Raw genomic sequence first — 23,805 nt, forward strand, 5'->3', positions numbered from 1 at the left:
GACCGCTCGCGAACTCTGTTGGCCGTTGGACTAGCCGCGGTTGAGGCGCGAAAGGTTTTCTTTCCTCAAGCCGGACGTGTTGTGAGGGGGACTCGATTGGGCGTTACTCTCCTCCCGGGTCTGTACCGGAAGCGTGCAAGGGAAAAAAGTAAAGATGGCCGCCGCGGTAAGATTGGTTTCTTCTCCCAAGATTTCGGGGAGAATTTATTATCTCTTCGCCGCTGTAAGAAACGGAATCGGTGCGCCTGGCCCGGGTAAGCGAAGAACAATCTGCGAGGAGGATCATGATCATCTTTTCCATGTGGTTGAGCCATTAATTTAGGATAGGATGGGATAGAATAACGAAAGAAGTCAGGCATTTGAGCGAAGAGATGCGGGTTGTTTCACTCACTCATCCCTTCTGATGTGTTTGCCAACCTCATCTGGACCCCTGCCCATTAACACGAGAAAACTGGTGGCTAAATATGGCTTTTTCAGGCTCGTGCCTCATACGTGCATATTTTTCCAATGAGAGAAACCGAGACAGGAAGATCATTTTATTACAATTTATCAGTATATTCAGACAAAAGGGATTCCTCATTCAAAGAGGGAACCCCGATCTTTAGCTTACGTCCCCTTTTATCCTCAGGCTATTAATTGGCCTTATTATTATTTTGAATGACCACCTTGGCTGCTGTCATTTTCATTTTGCATTTTATTTAATTTTGATGTATATGGAGTTAAAGTGATATCTTTTCATTGCAGACGACCTAGAGAAATTGTAAATAAGAAAGGACCAAGTTTGAATTTTGTAAAACTAATGCATCAAAATGTCACCAGTTACGACTATCTAGTTTGGATGTTATGAGCCTTTGTGGGAGGTATATCTTGCAATAGAATAATTAAATAGCTTTTATTGTTAATAGGGTTTGTAAATATGGTCTACTATGCAGTTTACATTATATTTTTTTCTCTGCCCCTCCACAGCCTTTTTTTTTTACATGACATACCTTGGATTTATCAAGGACTGTTCTTATGTTCTTTCACATTCCCCCCCTCCCCCAGATATATTGTTTGGATTATGCATTTTTAAATGGCCACTTACAACACAGTCATTAATTTGTCCATAAAAGCTATTATTAACTTTTTGTTAGTAACTTTTGGAAGCCTAATATGAAGTAAACCATTTCTGCTGCTATTGCTGGAGGAACAGACACAAACTTCTCTATACCTAGTATTGAAATGTAAGCTTTACAAAATCTTAAGCTAGTTTTTAAAAGTTGCCTTCTGACTATCAGCTTTACTGAAAAAGAATTAGATCACACTCTATGAGCTTGGTATCTGTAGTGAAGTCAGCTATCAATTCTACCTCCATCAGTCTGTATCTTTTTAATAATGCTTCTGGAGGGATTTTCTCCCAATATGGCCTTCTCTGGCAGGCTTCTTACTTTCTTTGCAGGCTATTCTTCTACTAGTTTGCATGGGGTTGCTTTTTGTTTATGGTAGCTATTCATATTATTAAAGACAAGCCTTAGCTGTCACATTTTTGCTAGTTTCAAATGTTATTCATGCGTCCATTTCAGTTTTTTTTATATTGATTGCAAGATTGTATTTTTGCAGAAGGTCAAAAGGAAAGAGATCTTCAGGAAATCAGCTATTTCTATTCAGTTCTTTATTTGGCTGACTAATATCTTTTAACAGGTTTCTACTTTTATATTTCTTTTCAGGTAGATCAGGGAAACGGGAGAGTAGTTCATATAATGAACAGGAATCCAATCAAGCAGATATGGTAAGATACTACTATAACATACAAACTCCATGGATTGTCAGATATTTGATACAGGATGTCAGAATATAGTTAATACAGTAATGTGCTTCTAATATGTGTTATTAATTTAAAAAAGAAATAAACTGGGTTGCACTTTTCATAACATATAGGGATCAAAATTTTAAAAATCTACAAACAGAATGGGGATACTTTTCTAATTTCTTTCAATAAAATTGTGAAAAGTTGATCCTAAAGAGATATTGCAGATAAGCACATTGAAAAAGGACACACAGGACATTATAGTTACAGGAGTTTGCCACCTCAATATTGTGTCGTCATAGCCAATCTAAATAAAAGTAGTTTTAGCCCACTTGTGGAGTTGATTTCCTGGCCTGATCCATCTAGTTTGTGCAAAAAGATGCCTTGCTTCCGAAGGACTTGGGAATAGGAAGAGCTGAAAAAAATATATACTAAAATTCCTGTTGTTTCAGCCTGTTGCAATGGAAAACCCCTATAAGGAGCCTCTTAAAAAGTGTGTCTTATGTGGTGTAACCGTTGACTACAAGAATATACAGGTAAATTAATAACTTCTAGTTTTATGTTGTGCATGTTATAGGAAGCAGCAAAAATTGTTTCAAGGTTGTGTTGGCCTAGTACTAGGAGACTGGGAGTTCTAGACCTCTGGTAGGAATGAAAGCTGGCTGGGTGACTTTGGACCAATCACTTTCTTTCTTTTGGAACCTGCTAACTGAAATTACCTGGCTGATGGTGTCCCTGGCACGCCCCTTCTGCTAGTGTGGGTGGAATGGGCTAATCCCATCGGGATGGGTTGGTTTCCTGGATCCATATCACGAAGGGTTTTAAAGGCCACAACCAGCACCTTGAATTGGCCTAGCAGCAGATTGGCAACCTGTGCAGCTCACAAAACAATAGTGTAACATGGGCCATTGTAGCAACAACCCCACCCCACCCCAATGTCCATGCAGCTATGTTCTGCACCAGCTGAAGCTTCTGGATACTCTTCCATGTTTTATTGTATTCATTTTTTACTCTGGGGATGCCTTGTTTTCTTTTGTTTGTAATTGTTTTAATTATGTATTACATTTTGTAAGCAGCCCATTTTGTATGCAGTGGCTATAAAAAAATTAAAAAATCCTTTTAAAATCTAGATACAAGTGAAAAATGAAGATAAGACAAATCATGTATTGCTGTAGCCTAATATAGGTGGGCTTTGTTTAACAACCAATTGCTTAGTGAACATTTTAAGTTGAGACAGATCTCTCCAGTTACTTATAACCTGTTTTTTGAAGTTCTAACAGCTGCACAAGCTCATGCACACCCAAGTCACACAACTGCAATTTTCTACAATTTTTGCCACTTTCCAGCATTTACTTCCAGTTTGGGGCAAAAATTGCCCACTAGTGAAAAAAGAGTTTGCTTAACAACCACAGCATTCACCTAATGACTGCTGCAAAAAAGGACATAGTATGGAGTGCAGTCATGTGGCGACCCATTTAATAACTGCCATAACTCAATTATTGTTGTGTTTCCTGTTGGCTAGATGTAGCAACTCTTAAGGCTTATACCAATGTGTACCCACATTATTATTATTAAGAATTAGCTTGACAATTTTTGCTTAATCACAAAACTATGGTTAAAAAGATGGGATATGTGACTTGTTCCCACTCTTGCATCTAGTCCGATAGGGTGCATTTTACCCACAGCAAACCTCTATGCTACAATCGACCCGTGTTCCAAATCAAGCTGCATATTTTAATAAATAGTTATTGTGGGCAGCCAGATTAACTAACAGAGAGGTGCTAAATAGTAGTATAAAATCAGATACATCACTACAAGCTAAAATCATAAGACCACGTCTGATTTACTTTGGCCATGTCATGTGTGGAAATTCATTGGAGAAGGGCATGATGTTGGGAATGATTAGTGGAACAAGAAGAGAAACATCCAAGAACTGAGTTTGTGCTGGACAGGATAGCATGGAGAGCACATGCTTATAAAGCTGCCAAGAAACGGACATGGCTTAATGGTTTAAGCAACCAAAAGTTAGAGTTTTAGATTTTCAAGTAAAATATGATTTTACACCAATGCAGTCATTTTGCTTAAAGAACTATGAAAGATTATCCAATTGAAAATATTTGCTACCAAAAGTATTTTTTTTTATTGCTTTGAAGACTGAACCAACTTATTTCTCCAACAGCTTTTATCACAGTTTATTTCTCCATACACTGGTCACATATTTGGTCATCATATAACAGGTAGGTACAAAAAACAGTTTTAGCAGTATTACATCAACTCATATCCAAACCAAATCATGAAATACCTTTCAGTACTTTTAACATAAAAATTTTAATTTTTTTATACTCATTCTGAGTTATACCGGCCCAAGTACATGTTCTCTAAAATAAGAAAATAAAAAAGCTACTTAAAATAATTTTAATTTTTTTTTTTGAAACAAAGACTCAAATGAAATTGAGCAATTAGTATTTTTGAATTTTATTTTGAAATGACTATTTCTTTGCTTCTTAGGCTTATGTGCAAAGAAACAAAATGAAATGTCAAAAGCTATTAAAAGAGCCCAATGTGTGGGTAAGTATTATAAAATAGTCATGCCTTTGGATGATTTATAAAACCATTTTGTTTTTTAAACCTAATTATTGTTTTACAGGATTTATGTCGATTATGCATAAGGACCCAAAGTTTCGCAATGACCCCAAAATATGTAATATTAAATATCCAGAATAAATTGTATCAATTATGCTTAGCCCATTTTTTTAATTAGAATGTTAATAAATGAGCTTATCAATATGTCCATGATGAGAGTATTATTTCATTCATTCTGATAACAAATTGCTCATCAGTTGTAGCATTGTCAGGAATGTGTCTCTTTGTAGTGAATATCTGATTGTTTCAACCTGTACACAGTCCTTTGAACTTCTCAGAAAGCAGTTACTTAAGATGCAGTATAGAAAAAAAATCTTTTAATTTACTGATACTGTATCCCTACTTCGAATTAACATTTCTTGGGCTCATTTCCCCCAAGTTCAATTTCACTTACACATTTTAGCTCAAATATATGGTTGTAGAAATTCAAAGTATTAAAGCACAATGTAAAGTGATAACTGGATGGAATTCATAGATTGGTCTTTTTCACTAAAGTGTTTGATTCTGGGATCAACGCTTCACTTCAAAGCCATTTAAAGAAAGTACCATTGCATTCTTTAATAAAGTTCTTATTAAAAACAACAGATAGGTTATTGGTCTTTGCTGTTTTCTGCTGTACCCTCTAAGACAGTAAGCAATTTAAGATTTAGTGAGGAAAAGCAACCTGAACCTTTGTCTACTTTGTAAGAATGATGCCGATTTTATTTCCACAATGTTGGCTTAAGTATTCCATGTATTGAAGTGTGCTAATAACACCAGTAACACCAATGAGATGAGAATAGCAACAACTAAAACCCATTTCCACTGGAAGGAATTAAAAAGTTGAAGACAGTGTGCTCATCAAGGTGTCCCATCTTCAGTTGCATTGGTATTACTCGTAAGATTTAATTCTTGGTCACTGTTTTCCTGGTCGTCTTGAAATACTTTTTGATTTAGATGGAAAGGGCGTAATCTTTTGCCTGCCTTTGGCCCGCTTGCATTCACAATGGCTTTTCGCTTTGACGCCTGCCTCATTTCTGTTTCAGGGAAATTACTTTCTTTGATCATTAAAGTTAATTGGTCCATGATTTGGATGTTGTGATCAGCAGTGCATCCCTGCTTAGAAATCTGCCTTCCTTTTAACGTAATCGTGCTTGTCTGCAACCCAGAATTTGGGAAAAAGTGCTGCAAAGCTTGACAGAGAAAAATATTCTCTTTTGGCTCATCTGAGTAATTTCTATCCTTTCCTAAGAGGAAAAGAGAAGGGGCGGGGGGAGAATCAGATTAGAGGATATTTTTATTAGATGGAAAGACCATAACAGTAGGCTGAATGTATCAATTGAAAAACAGCAATTTTTTCCCTTTATAAACAATATATGTTAGATGCCCAAATAAGAATATTGATGGTGGAGCTGCCTACTACTTACCTTCAGATTGTTGCAGCCAGGTTTTGCACACCTTGGCCCATTTTTTTTTTCCTGTAGCCAGCAAGGCTGAAGGCTTCTGGATTGATCCGGAGCTCTGTTATCGGCTACAGAGGCCTTCAGGAAAGCCTTGCTGGATGAAGAAGTTCCTGAACGCCCATGATAGCGAAAAAGAGGCCAGGGGCTACACATGCAAGTGAGATGTGTCAGTGGACGACATTCCCCCGCCCTCCCCAAAAAGAAGACCTGGTTCCTTTTTTGGTGGGAAAAATATATATATAAGACAGGGTCTTATTTTCGGGGAAACATAGTAGAGAGCAGGTAAAGGTATGTGGGAAAGAGTAGGTTGTTGTCTGATCCCAATCCTCACGCAAGGAATCAACAATAAAATGTTGCACCAAGCAAGTTCAGACACATGGAGCATCTGTGGCTGACTCAATTAAAGGTCTATCTGTGCTCTAGCCATTTATTCTCTATGTTCACTTTTCTCATGAGAACAAAAATGATAAAATGACCCAGAACGTTCTTGGATTTAAGTTATTTTGGCCAGATAACCAACAACCACGAACTTTTATAACATTGGTATATGCAGCATCTATCTGTACAGGTAAAAATAAAACCCACTGGAGAACTCAATTTATGAACCAGCTTACTAAAATGGTTATTTTCGCAAACAATCTTTGGAAGTGCTTTATTTAATATCAAATAACTATTATAGCTTGTCCATGTTTTGTTGAGCAAAAATAAGGGAGATAACTATGCAGGTTTTTTTTATAGCAAAACCAATAAAGAATATAATAACAACGAATTAAGAAAATTCTCTATACAATAAACCTGTAGTATGTTTTAAAGGCCTGGAGGACTTCAGCTAGTTTAGGCATGCTAAGCTACCTTACCTGTAGTTTTCTTTTGTTCTTTTTTGCTTCTTATTTCTTTTCTCAGTTGGTCTATATGTGATAATAGATTCTCTACTGATTTTTCAGTATCTACTACTTTACTGCACAGATTCTAGAACAAGAGAAAAAGAACACCTCTATGGAACACAAGGTTTTTTAACAGCAATTAAAACATTTTTAAGGGGATAGCTTTCTAGTTCTACATTACCCTAATTACTATATTCTTCATAGGAATGCACAATCTTTTTAGCCCAGAGGCTGCATAACTACCATAATTTGTGTAAATTACATGGGTGTTTTTCCATAATGACTGTATTTTCAAAACAATTTCATATAGATAGTTCTTGACTTATAATTGCAATGGAACTTGCCAGTTATGGTCATAAGTCATGATGATTGTAAAACACTCATCACATGACCGGCTCGTTTTTAATGACCTTTTTTTTGGTGGTCATAAAGCAAGCCCATTGTTTTGCTACGGGTGGTTTTGCTGGAGACCAGAAATAAATACTGATTTTCAGCAAAAAATATCATAATTTAAAGTCATGTGACTACAGGACATTACAAATGGAAGTAAATATGGGCTGATTGCCAAGCGCCCAAATTGTAGTCAGGTGACTGGGGGGAGTGGCCACTGGAACTGAGTCATGAGTACATGTTGAGTGGATCCATTGTAACTTTGAATAGTTGCTAAGCAACTGGTCGTAAGTCAAGGATGACCTGAACCTGGCAAATCTCTAACAGATGTATTTGGGTCTTTCTAATAAGTAGTATTTTCCTGAATATTTATTTGAGATGCATTAACAACTGTGTTTCAAATTTTCCACTGCTACTTAAAAATCACAAAATAGATATTCATAACTTACCTTTAGTTCAGTCTGCAAAGTAGAATACATTTCATTAATCTTATGAACCTCTTTTAGAGACCCATCTTCATTAAAGAATTCTGACCTTGGATACAAAAAAAAAAAAAATCCTAGCATGTACTATTTTTATCTGTTATTTTCAGAATATAGAGTACTGAAATATAGATATTTCAAAATCTAACCATACAGACTAACAAACAAATCTTTATTTGAAACAAGAAAATGCCATCAGGTGCTTTCAAAATAGGCAGATATATATTGTAAATATAGTGCTAGTTGACATTCAGGTTAAAACCAAAACATTAAAGACCATCACATCAACATAACAAAAGTTAAGACAAACAGTAATCATTTCAAACATCCAACAGTATCAGACATGGTGTCAAAATTCCAGCAGTCGCAAGCAACTTTATCTGGGTTTTTAAATCATGTATTTATACAATAGAAATGAGTTACAGCAAGAAGTTGGACGTTGAAGTGGAATATAAAAATAGCAATAGGGATGTTTTCATGCTTTAGCACCAAAAGCCACTGAATTGAGAAAGAAAACTGGAAAATCAAGGCAGGATTGTGAATAGGCTTTGTCAAGTATTTTATGGTTTAAAATATTCTGAAGGGAAGCAGAGCTGAAAGTCTGAACAGGAGTTTTCTTCTTATATAGCAGTGATGCCGAACCTTTTTTGGCCTCAGGTGCCAAAAGCACGCATGCGCGCTATCATGCGTACGCCCACCCTCATAATTTAATGCTCCCCACAACATGCTGTGCCCCGTGCATGTGAGCATGACCCTCCCCTGCCCTGCACATGCACGCATGGCTTTCTTGGAGCCGGGGGAGGGTGAAGATGGCCTCCCCTGCCCACCTCTGGAGGCCAGAAATGGCCCATTTTCTGTCTTCCAGTAGGCTTGGTAGGTTCGTTTTTCGCCCTCCCCAAGCTCCAGAGGCTTTCTAGGAGCCTGGGGAGGGTGAAAAACAGCCCAATGCGCAAACCGGAAGTCTGTTCCCAAACTTCTGGTTTGTGCTTTGGCCCGTTTTTGGCCCTCCGGAGCTTCGGGGAAGCCTCCAGAGGGTGAAAATCAAGGCCAAAAAACAGCTGGCCAGTGTGCGCATGCACGCTGGAGCTGCCTTGCTTGCCCTCAGAAATGGCTCCACGTGCCACATCACGGTTATGTAGTATGAATCCTTTGACCAAATCCTATTGATGATACGGGATGGCTCTATGGAATATACATTTTCTTTAAGCCACTTAAGTCTGAAATCAAATGAGAATACCATGCAAAATAGGAGAGGGCTGTTTTCCTACCTGTGTTCTGCCATCACTTTGCAAAGGCCCGAAGAGTTACAGGAACCAGATACAGTTCGATAACCTTGTTGTTCTGCCATTCCTAGATTGGCTACAACTACTGGCACTTTCTGAAAAAGCCTACAGAAAATCCATACATAATTAGAGATACTGGAGATCTTATTCAGTGCTAGCCGATAACCTGGCGTTCTCTGGATATTTATTTATAGGGAGGAAATGTCCCAAACAAACGTAATTTCTTACCAGAGGGAGCCCCCCTGTGGAGTACTGTAAAGTCATTACCATGGCAACTCCACTGCGCTGTACAGTAGATGCCATTTTACCGCAGTACAGTAGAAGCCATTTTAAGGCACAACAGTCTGTATCTCAACAGAACACACACCGCGAGGGGTGTTACCCCCACAGTATTTGTTTCCAGAGAGTAAGTCATCTGTGTACCAAGTTTGGTTGAAATTGCTCGAGGCGTTCCAGAGTTATGCTGAAACACACACACAAACTTTAAATATATACACTTTCTGTTGCATATGACAAATGTGCAATTTGTTATTTATCTCCAAGGACCATGGGACTTTTGCAAACTCCCTTGGAGACCAAAAACTTTTTTTTTCATAGCAACAGAAGTACTGGCTGCTCCTATGACAACGGCAAGAGGGCATAGGAGGCCTCTGGGAAACCTTGATATTGAGAACGCTGTGGAATTCTGGTAGTTGAAGTCCACAAGTCTTAAAAAGTTGCCAAGTTTGGAGACCCCAGCTACAGGCAGATAAAATAACTTACAGGCTTTATTTCATCATTTACAATTTTAAATTTTGTAAGAAGTCAATTGATTTAGTGTCGCCAGAGATTGATGAAAGTAGAATATGAAAGTTTTAACTGAAAAAAGTAATTTTTGTTACAATAAAATAACTTGTGCCCTGCGAGCCAGAGGTGTCACACGCTGGCCACACCCATGCCTGCTTTAGAGAAGGGGGGGAAAGTCATGTGATGATGCCATGATGATAAGAGTTTGACACTGTTGTAATCCGTCTTTCAAATTTCAAACAGGGAATGCATAGAATCTAAGCTATCTTGAAGGGGGGGGGGCAGGTGGGATGGGCTTCATTCCTGGTGATTGTGGACAAGTCTCTGCAGTTTTCGTGGCAAGTTTTTCAGAAGTGTTCTGCCTTGTCTTCTTCTTAGGGCTGAGAGAGTGACTGACACCAAGGTCACCCACAAGGCTTTGTGCCTAAGGCAGGACTAAAACTCACACTCTCTATTTCTAGCCTAGTGTTGTGGCCCGCCAGCGGAGCTGGTGGTGGACTCAGACAGTGAGGAGGTTGGGGAGGAACATGGGCCAGTCCTGGAGTCTGGGGAAGACTCTGATGAGGGCTCTGCATCGGAGGCAGAGATGGGGCCAGGACCGCCTGACACTTATCAGTTGCCTTCAGAGTCAGATATCAGTGAGGCAGACGAACAGCTGGAGTCTGTTCCCAGTGTGCTCATGCGCAGAGCTGCCAGGGAAAGGCAACACTTAAGGAACAAGGGCCGATTTGGGAGTAAAGGCACAGGGGGATGGTGAATAAAGAGGAGCAAAAGGGGAGTGGAGTTTGCAGAAACAATTAGTTCGCTTAATTAGTGTGAAGATTTGTTTGTGACCCTCAGAGACTCCTTGCCAAGTATTTTCTTGTATAGCCGTTGTGTGTTTGGAAGATATCGGCCTGGCAGCTCTCCAAGCCTGATAAGGTCTGTGATTGTAAATTCACCTTTGAAAGACCCTTTGCCGGGGCTTTGCTGGATGTGAATGAGAGGAATCCACATTAGCTTAATAAAAAGGGGTTTTGTCGGGACAAGGAGACTGCTTCGTGACTTTGTGAAGCCTAGGTCAGAACACCTAGTGCTCTAACCACTGCACTGATCTAGTTCTCTTATCTTAGGTTACACGGTATTAATCCCAGATCAGGCTATTGTACTGGAATAGGCTACTACTTCTAATCAGAATGAATATGGACCTGAATGAAAAGAAATCGTGTAAGATTTGTTACTTACCCCTCTTGGGGCTTATGCAAGGCATATTCAAGTTTGTAAGTGGATGAGCTTGAAGAGGTTACGTTGGAAGTGAGTAAGAGAAACACAAGATCCAGATTTGATAAGTGCGATTGTAAGTGCTGATGAAGAAGCTGTTCTCGGAACGTCATTGTCTGGTCAGTATTGCGCCTGAGCTTGTACCAACCTATCACATTCTGGAAAAGAAAGGACATTTTTTTTAAAGCTACGTAGAAATGTGTTATTACTTTCAAAGAGAACAAGAAGAAAAAGAACTGTGATTAACAATCCATGAGTCACTACAATAATTAATACAGCTAGGGTAAACGTGTACCAGTAATTATCTTTCAAAGAAATTCACAAACATCACTGGCTTTAAAAATGTATTAATTTATCTAGTTTCCTATTTATTTTGCAATACAGTATGTTTGTATATATCTATGTACGTTTTCTTTCAATCTATTTATATAGCTACTCATCTTTCAATAGGGATTCTGCATCTAACATAAAATCTAAAAATCCCAAAATAAACAAGAGAGTAAAAAACACGTAATGGCTAATAACAAAACAATTTGTTGCACCATATAAGGAATTGACTCACATTTAGCTTTTATGCTTGCCTTTATTTTAAGCCTGGTTATAATTTCTAATTATTTTTAACATTATTTATTTCAAGGACACGGTTTTGCTTTTATACATATACATTTTAACTTAACTTCTAACTTAAGAATGTTGAAAAAGAAAAAAAAATATATTACATATAATACATATAGATAAAATTCTACATATATATATATCTATAAAATTATCTATATAATATATAGAGATAAAATTATATCTATATATCTATAGACATATATAGGACAAAAATTCAGCCAAAGGAATATAATAGTTATAATGGATAACAAGAAGCTTATATCAACTCTTTAAATTACTTGGCTGTGTTTCTAAGTTGCCATCCATATGGGGGAGGGGGAGGTGAACAATGTGTAATGTTTTCCTCTACAGTGCCAGACATAACAGAGATAAGGCTCTTGAGAACCAAGGTCAGCTGAATGTGTCCCAGCAACAGCAGGAGAGGAGGCAGGAGGGGGCGATGAGTTCATCGCCTGCTTGGTTGTTTAACATGACTTATCACACCAGGCAGATGGACAATATCTATTCTTTAATTATATCCAAGCACGGGAATTATTCAGAGTTGGTTTCACATTTGAACATGCCGACATGTTGCATCCAATGATGCAACAGGATGATCTTTGAGAAAAGCCACAGCTTCGGAGTTTTGAATTGATTGGGAGCACTACTCGGAACCATGGCAGCTTGTAGAAGTATGCAATCTAGGCCAGGGCTCGGCAACCTTCAACACGCAAAGAGCCATTGGGATGTTTTCAACAGAAAAGAAAGCACCGGGAACCACAAAACGCTTCCCGCGCCTGATTATTTCCTGAGCGGCCACAGAACTAGCATATGTAGTTGAATTAAATGTTTTGTTTTCTTCTGAAAATTTTCTTGGATTTATCCATGGTTGAGGGTAAACAAGCTCAATTAATTGTGTGCCGACGAGTGTTGCACAGTGACACATACTGTATTTTGAGCGACAGGGAGCCACAGCAGAGGGATGAAAGTGTCAGGCCTGCAGTCATATTCCTTTTAGGATCTCTGGCCTGCCACACACACTATTATTTTACTATGCTGTTTCATTAGTGGGGTAATTGGGAGGGGAGAACAGTAAGGAGTAGAATGTGTTGTTGTCAAAATAAAACATTCCTTTCTAGAAGCCCAAGGTCATTCTTTGTCTCCGTACCTGACCGGAACTGGATGGGTGGAACTGCCACCATGGGGTGGACCTATGGGTGTGGGGGCAAGATCATGAACTTTCAACTGGGTGGGAAACCCAGGTGGTTTTCAGATTCGGGTTTTCCACAGATGTGCCAACATGTCTCTCTTGATAAATTGGAAGTTTGAGGAAAGTTCTGCCTTGGACTCTGATTTAATTTTGGATGATATTTGGAACGCTGACATTAAGAGCCACATGCAGCTCCAGAGCATGGGTTGCCGACCCCTGATGTAGGGAGTACATTGCTTAGTCCGTGTTAATTCAGACTGTTTGTTTAGTGACTGAAGTTACAGTGACACTGGAAAAAGTGACTGTTTTTCACACTTACAACTGTTGCAGCACTATGGTCATGTGATTAAAATTCAGACGCTTAACAACTGGTTCATATTTATGATGGTTACAGTATCCTGGGCTCATATGATCCCCTTTTGCGACCTGACAAGCAAAGTCAATTGGGAAGCCAGATTTATTTAACAACCGTGTTACTAACTTAACAACTGCAGTGATTCACTTAACAAGTGTGGCAAGAAAGGTAATAAAATGGGGGGGGGGGGGGTGGCTCACTTACCAACTCTCTTACTTAGCAACATAAATTTTAGGCTCAACTGTCATCATACAAGTATGGTCCATTCCATAATCAAAGTACAAAAATTCTGACAGCAGTGCCAATTTTTTTTTTTTTTGAGAAAATTTGTATATTTAGGCATATATATCTGGGAACAAATCCCACCCTGCTGAGACTTTACTTATAAACTAATAATCAAATGATATCAGTCAGTCAGTCAGTCAGTCAGTCAGTCAATCAATCAATCCATCATATTATGGAGAACTGGGGATGTCTTTAAATAAAATTGTTTCTGAATATACTCATGCAATCCTATTAAATCTAAATACAAAATACCTTTTTGCACCCTGATAATATTTTCTTCAACATCGGTTTATTCAGTTCTCCAACTGCATCGTAAAAGCTAAAAATGATGTAATGGGAAGGAATAGCAATACTGAGTTAAATATATCTGCAGTTAGTATTTTTCAGCAAATATTGTTTCTAGTCATTTAATTCCCCCCCCCCAAAAAAAAATTTCACGGGAAATCAAAAATAAAAAAGTAATAGAGACATCAAAAGTTTTGCCTTGGGAAGTAGACAAGATGAATCATAAATGTTCCTTCTCTCTACAAAATTATTGAATTTTACAATTTTTGGGGGAAGACAGTAAAATCTGAGCTGTATGTATGTTTTTCTATGGTTGATTTGCAAAGAGATAAGGGCCAATATCATAAAATAACCATTGTCAATGCGTTTAACATCATTGAAAAATAAGAAATTGACTATTGGCTACATTGTAAGTAGTTTTATAGAACCTATGGATATATTCTTGGAATAGCGCAGGGATGTCAAATTCCTGGCCCGTGGGCCGGATGCTTCACGTGCTGGCCACGCCCACACCTCGTTTAGCGAAGGGGAAAAGAGTCCCGATACGTCACGTGATGCTGCAGTGACGTGAATTTGACACCCCTGGAATAGCGTATTAAACACAGCAAGGGGAAAGTTCATGTTAACATTAAGATGATTAAAAAATTTAAGTGGAACTCTCTTCCATGTAAGATTCACATTACTCTCAATCAAGTTTATATTGGAATAATCTACAGGGCTGCAATTTCCCTTGTGGACATTTCTGTCTGAGGATCCCATTACATGGATATGAATCTCTCAGTGCAAACAGATGCTGCCATTTCATTTTTCCATGAATTTCTTGAGATTTTCCTGCAGATGTGATTCTAATTCACAATCACAGCTAATTCCACCCCCCTACACGTTTTAAATATACTTTAAATGCTTTATAAAAAGGTATACAATTTTTTTTACCTACCTGAAGAGTTGATAACATGGAATGTGCTTTTGTATATCTGAAACGAAGTAAGATATTATATTACTTCTTCCAGAAAGTGTAATGTAGACATGCTTCCGTTATATTCTTAAATTATTTAAAATATAAGTTATGTATGGTTCATACATTATTCATTACATGGCTTTGCATTAAGATTATGTGAGATTTAAATGGTGATGAATCTGTTGAACGGTCTTGTTACAATGTTTACTCACTGAAAGTTTTGCCAAGCTTAAACTTCAAAATAAAAGCCTCTTTACTTAAAGCTGCATATTTAGGCAATAGAGTTTTATTAACTGCAGGCAGACAAATTTTGAAATGGCCTCAAAACCAAATATTAACTTGAAGTCGTCACCCTCTACTTCCAGGGGCACATCCTCAGTGCCTGGTACAAAGCTGCAGCCTCCGCTTCCTATGCCCCCTGCTGGGGATGTGTTAACGAAAGAATTTTTTCTGAGTAATCTAAGCGAGGCTCTTAATGCACAGACAATTAAAATGGAAGATAAATTTAGAGATAATAGAGAGGAGAGAAAAGAGGAAATAAAAGAAATGAAAGAAGAAATTAAAAGTGAAATAAAAGGACTTAAACAGGAGTTGTATGAGAAATTTGAGGCTAAGGTTGATAAAATTAGAGACGACATGCTGAGTCTTGTAACTGTATTAACAGAACATATTTCTGGAGTGGAAGATACTCTAGAGGTTCTTAATGATGCCAATGCTAACTTGACATTGAAAACAGAGGTGGTGGAACAAAAAGTGGAAAATGCTGAAAAAGAAATTATTATGATACAGTACCGACAAATGGAGTTCGCATTAAGAGTAAGGGGGCTGCGTGAGGAGAAACAGGAGAACCTGAAACAGATCCTATCGGAAGCTTTTGACCGCCTGATGGGAAGACCAGGGACCAACCAAGGCTGGCAAATTGACAAAGCTTACCGCGTTAACTCCTGGCTGGCAAAGCAGAAGCAGCTTCCTCGAGACATTGTTATATATTTTACTACAAGAGAGTTTAGAAATATGGTACTGCAAGCGTCTTATAACACTAAGCTTCAAATTGGCGGTCAAGACCTGGCTGTTTTGAAAGAGATACCACCTCAAATGTTAAGAGCCAGGAGAGACTACGCTTTTTTGGTCGAAGAACTCAGAAATCGTCAGATACAGTATAGATGGGATGCACCATTTGGCATCATATTTACATTTGATAAGCAAAGGTACCGCCTCAACTCAGTATGGAAAGCCCGAGATTTTTATTATAATATATTGAACTGTATAAAGGGGATAAAATTAATGGTTTAGACATAGACAAATATTTAGACAAAGAGAAAATACCTTCAGTTAGAGAAGAACACAGGCAAAAATTGAATCAACCAATAACCTCGGGGGAAATCCTGCAGGTAATTAAGCAATTAAAGTCAGGGAAAGCACCAGGTACAGATGGCTTGACAGCGGTTTACTATAAAAACTTACAGTTAGAAATGGTAGAACCTCTTAGAGAATTATTTAATATGATTCAAACGGAAGGTAAAGTCCCTCCATCTTGGAAGACAGCGTTTATATCTTTGATACCCAAAGAAGATCAAGATACTACTCAACCCAAAAATTATAGACCTATTTCATTACTGAATGTAGATTATAAAATTTTTACTAAAATATTAGCAAATAGATTAATGTTGGTCATTCAACAATTGATACATACGGACCAAACAGGTTTTATACAAGGGAGACAGATGAAAAGTAATGTCAGATTAATTATTAATGCATTAGAATATTTGGGAAAGAACAACCAGATCCCTGCTGCGTTTATATTTTTGGATGCTGAGAAGGCCTTTGATCGAGTTAACTGGCAATTTCTGCTGAAGATATTGCAAAAAATGCAGATAGGAGATAATTTTTTACAGTCAATTAAAGCAATATACCAACAGCAAACAGCACAAATCATAGTCAATGGAAGTTTAACAGACTCTTTTCAAATTGGAAAAGGTACAAGACAGGGCTGTCCTTTGTCCCCATTATTGTTTATTATAACTTTGGAAGTATTGTTGAATAAAATACGGGGCTTGGATGGTTTAAAAGGGATCAAGATTAGGCAGCAAGAATATAGAGTCCGCGCTTTTGCGGATGATTTGGTCATAATATTGGAACAACCGCAGGAATCCAGTATGGTTTTAATGAATACGATGAATCAATATGGTCAAGTGTCTGGCTTTAAAATAAACTTAGGAAAAACCAAAATATTAGCTATAAATATGAATATTAAACAAAAGGAAGAATTAGGAGTGATGCTAGGATGTGAGGTAGTTAAAAAAGTTAAATATCTTGGAGTTAACATTTTAACTTCAAATGGGAAATTATATAAGCATAATTATGAACCACTTTGGCATAGCATACAGACAGAGATGAAAAAATGGGAGAAATTGCACTTATCTTTGCTGGGCAGGATAGCGGCAGTGAAAATGAACATTTTACCAAAATTTTTATTTCTTTTCCAAATGTTACCTATACTTAAAAAAGATGCGAACCTTTTAGAATGGCAGAAGGGTATCAACAAATTTGTGTGGGCAGGAAAGAAGCCGAGGGTAAAGATGAAAATAATGCAAGATGTACGTGAGAGAGGAGGATTGAAACTACCTAATTTAAAACTATATTATGATGCAGTGGCATTATCTGTAATTAGTGATTGGATTCATTTAACCAATGATAGAATATTGAACATTGAGGGACACGATCTGGTATTTGGTTGGCATGCTTACCTGTTATTCAACAAAAAATTGGATAAGAACTTTAAAAGTCATATTTTAAGAAATGCTTTATTGCGGGTTTGGAAGAAATACCAATATAAATTAAATGACAAGATACCCATGTGGGCAATTCCTAGACATGCAATTGAAAATATGAATACAGCACAAAAACAGGACAGAATTACTTACAGACAGCTTCTTACCTCGGAAAGGGGGGTATTACAATTAAAATCTTTAGAGGTATTAAAAGAGGAGAAGGTAGTTCAAACATGGTTCCAGTATGGGCAATTACAGGCTAGGTGGAAAATAGATCAAAAAATTGGTTTTATTCAAGTTGAGGATAATCTGTTTAAACAAATAAGAGATCAAAGCTTAATGCATATAAAGAGGATATATAATGTATTAATACAGATGGATTCGGAAACAGAATTAGTTAAAGATTGTATGATAAAATGGGCTCAAAATATTGAGGAACCAATAATGTTGGATACATGGGAAAGAATCTGGGTAAGAAATGTGAAATTTACACAAGCTCAAAATCTGAGAGAAAATTTTTACAAGATGTTCTATAGATGGCATTTAGATCCTAAAAAGTTGGCTTCTATGTATCCGAATGTACAGCCTAAATGTTGGAGGTGTGGCTCTCTCGATGCTACATATTATCATATATGGTGGACCTGCCAAAAGGTTAAGGCATTTTGGATAAAAATATGGTGGGTCATGCAAAATGTTTTTAAAAGAAGGATAAAGTTTAGTCCTCAGTTATTTTTACTAGGTATATGTACTGACTTTACAGTGGTAGAGACCAATTTGATTCTGCACCTGATAACTGCAGCAAGACTGTTGGTGGCGCAATATTGGAAGAAGGAAGACTTGCCTACAATCCAAGAATGGACATTGAAAGTAACAAACTTAGCTGAAATGGCTAAAATATCGGCATATCTCAAAGATCATTCAAATGAGATATATAAACGAGACTGGAAAAAATGGATTGACTATATACAAAATAAATACGGGACTAAGAAATTCCAGTTAGCCTATGCTTAAGATCAGAAATGATTTAAACTGTTAAAAGTCAGTTCAGTAAGAAGAAGCTAAGGTCAATCTAGAATGTCATTAATTTCTTTATTTCTTTTTTCTCAATAGATTTTAGACTGTGTTAGTTAAAAATCCATACCGTGTACGGGTTCTGGGAAGTCGGGGGGGGGGGGGGGGGGGGGGGGGGGGTGGGGGGGTGGGGGGGGGGAGGGGTACACACAACAAAAAAAATTGTACTTCAATGTCTTAATGATTGACAAATGATGACATATTTGTGTTTTTTTTAAAAGAAAAATAAAAAAGTTCTCTTCGAAAAAAAAAAAAGATTATGTGAGATTTGTAAATCTTAGAAAAATCATTTAATTTAGTATTTCATGCAACATCTTTCAGTTTTTCTACTAAAAGTGCAGATGAGCTAAAAGTCTTATTGTCAAGAAGCTTTGGAAGGACAGCATGAAGTGGATTTTTAGAACATCATTAATTTCAAAAATGAATGATAATTGACATTTATGTTGATGGTGGCAAATTTTAAAGGTTAGGACAGTTTTTCATACTGTAGAACAAATCCATTTGTATCCTTCCTTTTATTGTTCTTACGAAGCAGAGAAATTAACTCTCTTTTGGAATAATTTCAGAAATGAAATATTAGGACATTATATGTTATGGGAAATATTGTGTTCCATTTTGTTCCTCTTAAAAATTACAGTAAAATAGCACATATTTCCGTTTTATTGGTACTACATACTGATTGTATGCTTAGAAATCTCAGAAGGCAGGTGGTGGTGATAGTGGGGAAACCTTGCAAAAACCTATTCAGGTGTGCAAAATCTTTCACTCACATGCGATGAAACATGGTTAAATATGCATTTGAGACATCCTTCTGCCCTAAGTAAAATGGACCCTTCTAAACTGTGAAACACAACGGTGTTTCAAGTTAAAGACTATACTGAAATGCTGGAAACAATTTTCTGCATTTTGAAATTAGGTGTACCTCAAAGTTTTATGCCTGAAATTATTCAAAAAGGAATTATAGCAATAGCACTTAGGCTTATATACCATTTCCCAGTGCTTTACAGTCCTCTCTAAGCGGTTGACAGCCAGCCTCTTGCCCCCAACAATCTAGGTCCTCATTTGACTCACCTCAGAAGGATGGGAGGCTGAGTCAACCTTGAGCCTGGTGAGAGTTGAACTGCCAAATTGCAGGCAGCTGGCAGTCAGCAGAAACAGCTTGCAGTACTGCACTCTCACCACTGCGCCTCGTAATTATTTTGCAGCCCACTATTTTGTAAATTGGTGTACAACTTACCAATTGTATACACAACCTCAACATCATCCATCTGAGAGTCGGTAATGCTGTTTTTGGCTTCACCTTTCACATCTCCAAGAAGAAAACCTTCCTGTGAGCAAAATAGAAACACGTGTCAAACCAGGATCATGCCAGGAAAGCCCACGATTCAAATTCAAATGTAAGCTTAGATTTTTTTGGGGGGGGGGGGGAATGCTGAAAAGACAACTTAAAAAACAATGATCTTTTGGAGTCTTACGCAGTGCCCCCAAGCCCCGTTTTGACTTCCGGGAAGCCTTCCAGGCCCACGGGATGGTGGTGGTGAAATGTAGTAAAATCAGTGTGCTAGTGACATGCTACCCACAAGAGGACTGTATTGCTCTATGGCAGTGATGCTAACCTTTTTGTCATTGCGTGCTGAAAGCATGTGCGTGCAGGGACGTTTGCACGTGTGGGGTATGGGACACATGGCGCATACACATTATATTATGAGTATGGGCACCCATGCGCTCTCTCTCTCTCACTCACTCTCTCTCTCTCTCTCTCACACACACACACACACACACACACACTCACACACACCGACAAAAAGGTTAGCCATCTCTGGTATATGGCATGGCATTGCATTGCTTCATGCGGAGGAAGCAGTCCAAAGTCAATGAAACCAACTGTCTCTTCAGTGGGAAGAGTTTGCCTTGGCAGAGGCTGTACTCCAGCAGCATTGGAGGAGACGGTGCAGAAATGGATGGGCTCACATTGAAAATCAAACAGAAAGAAGACACAATTTTCAAACACGGAACTTATTTTACCAACGTTTGGGAAAAAGGGGTGGAGAGTAAAGAAGGGAATCTGTATTGTGAAGCAACTTAAAACACTCAGATTTAAGCGCTAACACATGCAATAAATAGAAAATTAATAAAAGGCATTGAAAAAGCCCAGGAAACAAACCCCGTCTCTTCAGCGGGAAGAGTTTGCGCCGGCGGAGGCTGTAAACATCAGTAGCGTTGGAGAGAGGGAAATTCAAAATAACACTTGCACGCAGCAGCCACCGAGAACATAGCAAACTTATGTTTGCTCACCACGGGAGAGCTTAATATTAACCGGGGTGCCACGTGGCAGGGCACGAATCAAATCCTCCACAGGTGGGAAATCACCGGCGCAATATTTTTCCCTAAGGCGTTCAACAACTTTGGCAACAAATCACGGCTCTGTTTTGCAAGCTACTCTCGGTTGGAGAGGTGAGCGTTTTTGCAAAAGCACCTTTAGAGAAACAACTCCAGGATTCCCAGCCAAGGCGGCCAAGCCTTTGAACCACCGCCGTATTTTAAGAGTGGGGAGCACTGAGGATTTTGGGATTAAAAACCTCCTAGGCGCATCCCCAGTTCAAATCCACGGGGCGTGCATAAGCGCACCAACCGTCCCTGTCCTAATGTTCCCTTGTATTCGTATCCATTTCATGCATTCAAAAATCATGTTTATACTTATATGTCTTGTCTAATACATGCTTGACGAAATAAAATAAAATAAACGAATACATGGTTTGGGGGAACGGGACGGGGATTGCGCCCAGCGCGCGCTCCTTCCCACCTACCGCGCAGGGTTGTTGTGGGGAAATCTTAGTAAGAAAAGAGCCCCGTTTGGAGCTCCTTGGAAGGAAAGAGGCGGCTGAAGCCCATCATTTTCCACCTCCCCTCACTCCAGTCCAAAATAGTCGGGGGGGAGGACGGGAGGGACGGAACAACAACGCTTTGTGGGAAATGCCGGCGGGGGTCTCCGGCTCCAGGCGAAATGAAACTGAAACTAAGCCTTCCCAAGGAAGGAAGGAAGGAAGACTGCCCTGTTTAAAAGGCGCCGGGTCTCCTTTGGAGGCGCCTCTCCACAAAAAACAACGACAACCCCACAACAACCGCGGGGCGAAGCGGGTTCAATCCGGGAGGAGGGGGCAGCGGGCCCCCGATTTCGAGGCGTAGCCAGGAGCGCGCGCGCAAGGAAACCTCTCCAAGCGCGCCGCGCGGGGCCGCTTTTCGACCTACCGAATCCGCGTCGGTGCTGAAGTGTTGGAAAGCGAGGGCGCCGAAGAGGAAGCCCGGCAGCAACGCCGTCGTGCTCTCCCCCTCCATCCCCAGCGGGTTGCCTTTCTCTCCCCGCCTCGCCACGCCGGGTCCCTCTGGAGGAGGAGGAGGACGACGACTTGGCTGGGAGGGAAGACGGAGCAACAATGGCCGCGCCCGGCCCGCCAGCGAGGAGGCGAGAGCGCAGAGACCTCTAGCGCCCAAAGGGAGCGCGGCACTGCGCCCCGCTGCCGCCGCCGCCGCCTTTGCGCTCCGGTGGGGCGGAAGGCGCCGCGGGCCCGCCGCCTTCCGTTTGCGCGGCCTCCCCATGTGCACCCACCCGCGGGAGATCGGCCTCGCTTCGATTAAGGCAGCCGTGGTTAAGCGACTATTCTCTAGGTTGATTACATCTCACCCAACGGTAAAACTTGATGGGAAAAGGACCATACGATTTTGGTACGCGTTGTAGCCGTAAAGGAGGCAAGAGTGTGAGGCGGAGCAAGATTAATATATTAACAGAGTGGAGCGGTGACCTTAGAGGTCATCCAGTCCAGCCCCCCCTCAAACAGGAGACCCTACACCAGTGGTTCCCAACCTTTTTTTGGCAATGCCTCACTTAAGCATCTCTAAAATGATGCCCCCCCCATATAATTCTTACTTTACTCAAAAAGAGAAGTCTACTCATGCGAGGAAGCCTAAAAGGACATTAACTTGGTTTAAACAAGGTTCAAACTGCCCCCATTAGATCATTAGTATTTCTTATACAATAGTTAACACACTGATGCTAAGGAGTCCTACTCCCCCCTCCCCACATGAAAATAACTGTTCCAACTGCCAGTTGCCTTATATTAACAGGATATGATCAGAAGTGGTATTCAGCAGGTTCTGACCAGTTCTGGAGAACCGGTAGTGGACATTTTGAGTAGTTCCGAGAACCGGTAAATACCACCTCTGACTGGCCCGCCCCATCTATTCTGTGCCTCCCGAGTCCCAGCTGATTGGGAGGAAATGGGGATTTTGCAGTATCCTTCCCCTTAAGTGGCGAGGGAATGGAGATTTTACAGTAACCTTCCCATGCCACACCCACCAAGCTATGCCACGCCCATAGAACTGGTAGTAAAAAAATTGGAATCCAACCACTGGCTCTGATGCTAAGGAGTTAGAAATTCTACTCCCCCTCCTCACCTGGAAAGAACTGTTCCAACTGCCAGTTGCGTCACATTCTGTTACCTTGGTTCAAACTGGCAGACACTCCACTCCTTCACTCAGGAGCAATCTCAGGCTCCTTACAGTACAGTACTAAACGTCAGTATCTCCAAAGAATCTGTTGACAACAATTTATGGCATTTATAACTAGTTTTGCAATAGAACTGCACAATTCTGGAGAATAGAAGAATCTCTTTAAAATTAGCTTATGTATTATGCATTATGTATTATGCATTTACCATAGTTATCATAGCACCCTTAGGGAATGTTTGTGTGATCCTCCCAGCCAACTTCTGACTGGGAAGTCAATGGGGGAAGCTGGATTTGCTTAGCAACTGCAAGATTTGCTTAATGACCACAGTAAAATAAAATTGGATGTGACTCATTTAATGACTGCATTGCTTAGTGAAGAAGTTCTAATTCCAATTATGGTCTTAAACCCAGGATTATCTGTATTTATTTGAAAAAAAATGTATAGCCTACTTTCTCTTTGTATAAAGAAAGTGTCTATATGCAGATTTAGGAAAAATGGACAACATATTTACCATAACCATGTATATAGGAATTGTTTTGATATGTGCTTATTTATTTGAAAGTGATATTCAGCGGAGAAAGGAGCATAGAATTTCGGTCTTTCCTTGGTGGAAGGTCATTGGGAGGCTAAATTCTGGAGCACATAAAAAAATCTGTGCCACTGAGAGAAAAAAAAAGGCCAAAGTACAGAAATAACTGCTTGTTTAATCAGCGTTTTTATGCTAGTTTAACAACCAGTTATATTTTGATGAGGAAGCAGGTAAATGTACAAGAAATGAACTTTAGCATCTTCTATGGCAAGATTTTGCCA

The 23,805-nt window shown here is 39.3% G+C and overlaps 2 protein-coding genes across 2 annotated transcripts; one reads left to right on the forward strand and one right to left on the reverse strand.

Moving 5' to 3' along the window:
- Positions 1–10: 10 nt before the first annotated feature.
- MRPS18C (mitochondrial ribosomal protein S18C) lies at positions 11–4,726 on the forward strand. Its single transcript, XM_032223988.1, has 6 exons — positions 11–254; positions 1,707–1,768; positions 2,239–2,322; positions 3,966–4,023; positions 4,295–4,354; positions 4,434–4,726. Exons 1-6 carry the CDS (start codon positions 155–157, stop codon positions 4,508–4,510), a joined length of 441 nt encoding a protein of 146 aa, XP_032079879.1. The 5' UTR covers positions 11–154; the 3' UTR covers positions 4,511–4,726.
- Positions 3,903–21,984, reverse strand: ABRAXAS1 (abraxas 1, BRCA1 A complex subunit). The gene is made up of 9 exons (XM_032223987.1): positions 21,738–21,984; positions 19,726–19,816; positions 14,626–14,662; positions 13,656–13,722; positions 10,921–11,114; positions 8,896–9,015; positions 7,595–7,679; positions 6,729–6,840; positions 3,903–5,655 (listed from the first exon to the last, which is right to left on the reverse strand). Exons 1-9 carry the CDS (start codon positions 21,822–21,824, stop codon positions 5,270–5,272), a joined length of 1,179 nt encoding a protein of 392 aa, XP_032079878.1. The 5' UTR covers positions 21,825–21,984; the 3' UTR covers positions 3,903–5,269.
- Between the last annotated feature and the right edge of the window lie 1,821 nt (positions 21,985–23,805).

This window comes from Thamnophis elegans, chromosome 9 (assembly GCF_009769535.1).
Source record: "Thamnophis elegans isolate rThaEle1 chromosome 9, rThaEle1.pri, whole genome shotgun sequence".
In the NCBI taxonomy this organism is placed as follows: Eukaryota; Metazoa; Chordata; class Lepidosauria; order Squamata; family Colubridae; genus Thamnophis; species Thamnophis elegans.